The sequence below is a fragment of the Apaloderma vittatum genome, unplaced genomic scaffold (assembly GCF_000703405.1).
Source record: "Apaloderma vittatum isolate BGI_N311 unplaced genomic scaffold, ASM70340v1 scaffold5079, whole genome shotgun sequence".
NCBI classification, from domain to species: Eukaryota; Metazoa; Chordata; class Aves; order Trogoniformes; family Trogonidae; genus Apaloderma; species Apaloderma vittatum.
In genome coordinates, this window is record NW_009734501.1 from 73,605 (window position 1) to 74,625 (window position 1,021).

Sequence of the window (1,021 nt, forward strand, 5' to 3'; positions counted from 1 at the left end):
AGCAAACAAATCTCAGAATCTGTTAAAAAATCTTCCAGCAACTTTTCACTCAAGTTATCTTCCTCAATTTTTCTGTACTATCTGTATTTTAAAACCCATTATTTGCTTTCAATCCTGTCATAGAAGCCTTTCTATGATTTTCATCATCTTCTTGTTTTTAAACATCTCTACATCATGCCACTTCAGCAGATCTGAGGAGTTTCAGGGTTTCATTGATCGTGACATAATGGATCGTGCAAAAATCTTTTTGAGTGATTTTTAAGCCCTAGTTACTGGGATTTTTCCCCAAGTAACAGTAACCAAACTCAGAAAGTCCACCAACATTCTGCCTTTTCCCTCCTCAGGCTTTCATGGGATGCCATCCTTCCTTTGGCAACACTGTGAAGGAGGCACTCCCCAGTCATACATGTAGGAAAGCCTGAGCTTAACCTCCTCCTTACAGAGCTTCCCTTCTTTAGCCAGGGTCTGGTGCTTTTCCAGCATGTCCTCGATGCTTTGCTTATGAGTTACTATGTACTTATTGTTGCAACCTCGTGATTTATACTCGGTATCAAAACGAGGGTCGTGCACTCTCTTCACATCAATGGGAGCCAGCCAGACCCCCAGGGAGACGTCTTCGCTCTGCCACATGTTCAGGTAGTCTCTGCCAAGACGCAAATAGTGCACCAGATCTGCGGAAATCACGTACCCACCGCCCAGAGCGTATGGGAGATAGTAGTCACAGAGCACCCAGGCGCTCTCTTTCCATTTCCCGCCAGATTTCACTCGCCCGCGGCCCGAAAAGAAACCCCAGTAGAGGCGACGCGGCTCCTTGGCTCTCAGCTCTTCCACGAGCACATCCAAGCGGACAAAGGTATCGTCGTCGGCCTTCAGGGCGAACTGGAAGTCCAGGTGCAGATCCAGCCAGACGTACATGGCCAGCACTTTAGCAGTCAGGTTCTCGTAGGAATCCCGCAGCTCCGGCAGCAGGAGGAGGTCCCTGTGCCGGCTCTGCTCCAGCTCCAGGCTACGAAGCTCCTCC

General features: G+C 48.9%; 1 protein-coding gene across 1 annotated transcript; it reads right to left on the minus strand.

The window, feature by feature from the left end:
- Positions 1-348: 348 nt before the first annotated feature.
- Positions 349-1,014, minus strand: B3GALT6 (UDP-Gal:betaGal beta 1,3-galactosyltransferase polypeptide 6; the record flags this gene model as incomplete). The annotated part of the gene is made up of 1 exon (XM_009876299.1): positions 349-1,014. A coding segment is annotated over one exon (666 nt), but the record flags the coding sequence as incomplete, so codon positions are not given.
- Positions 1,015-1,021: the final 7 nt, after the last annotated feature.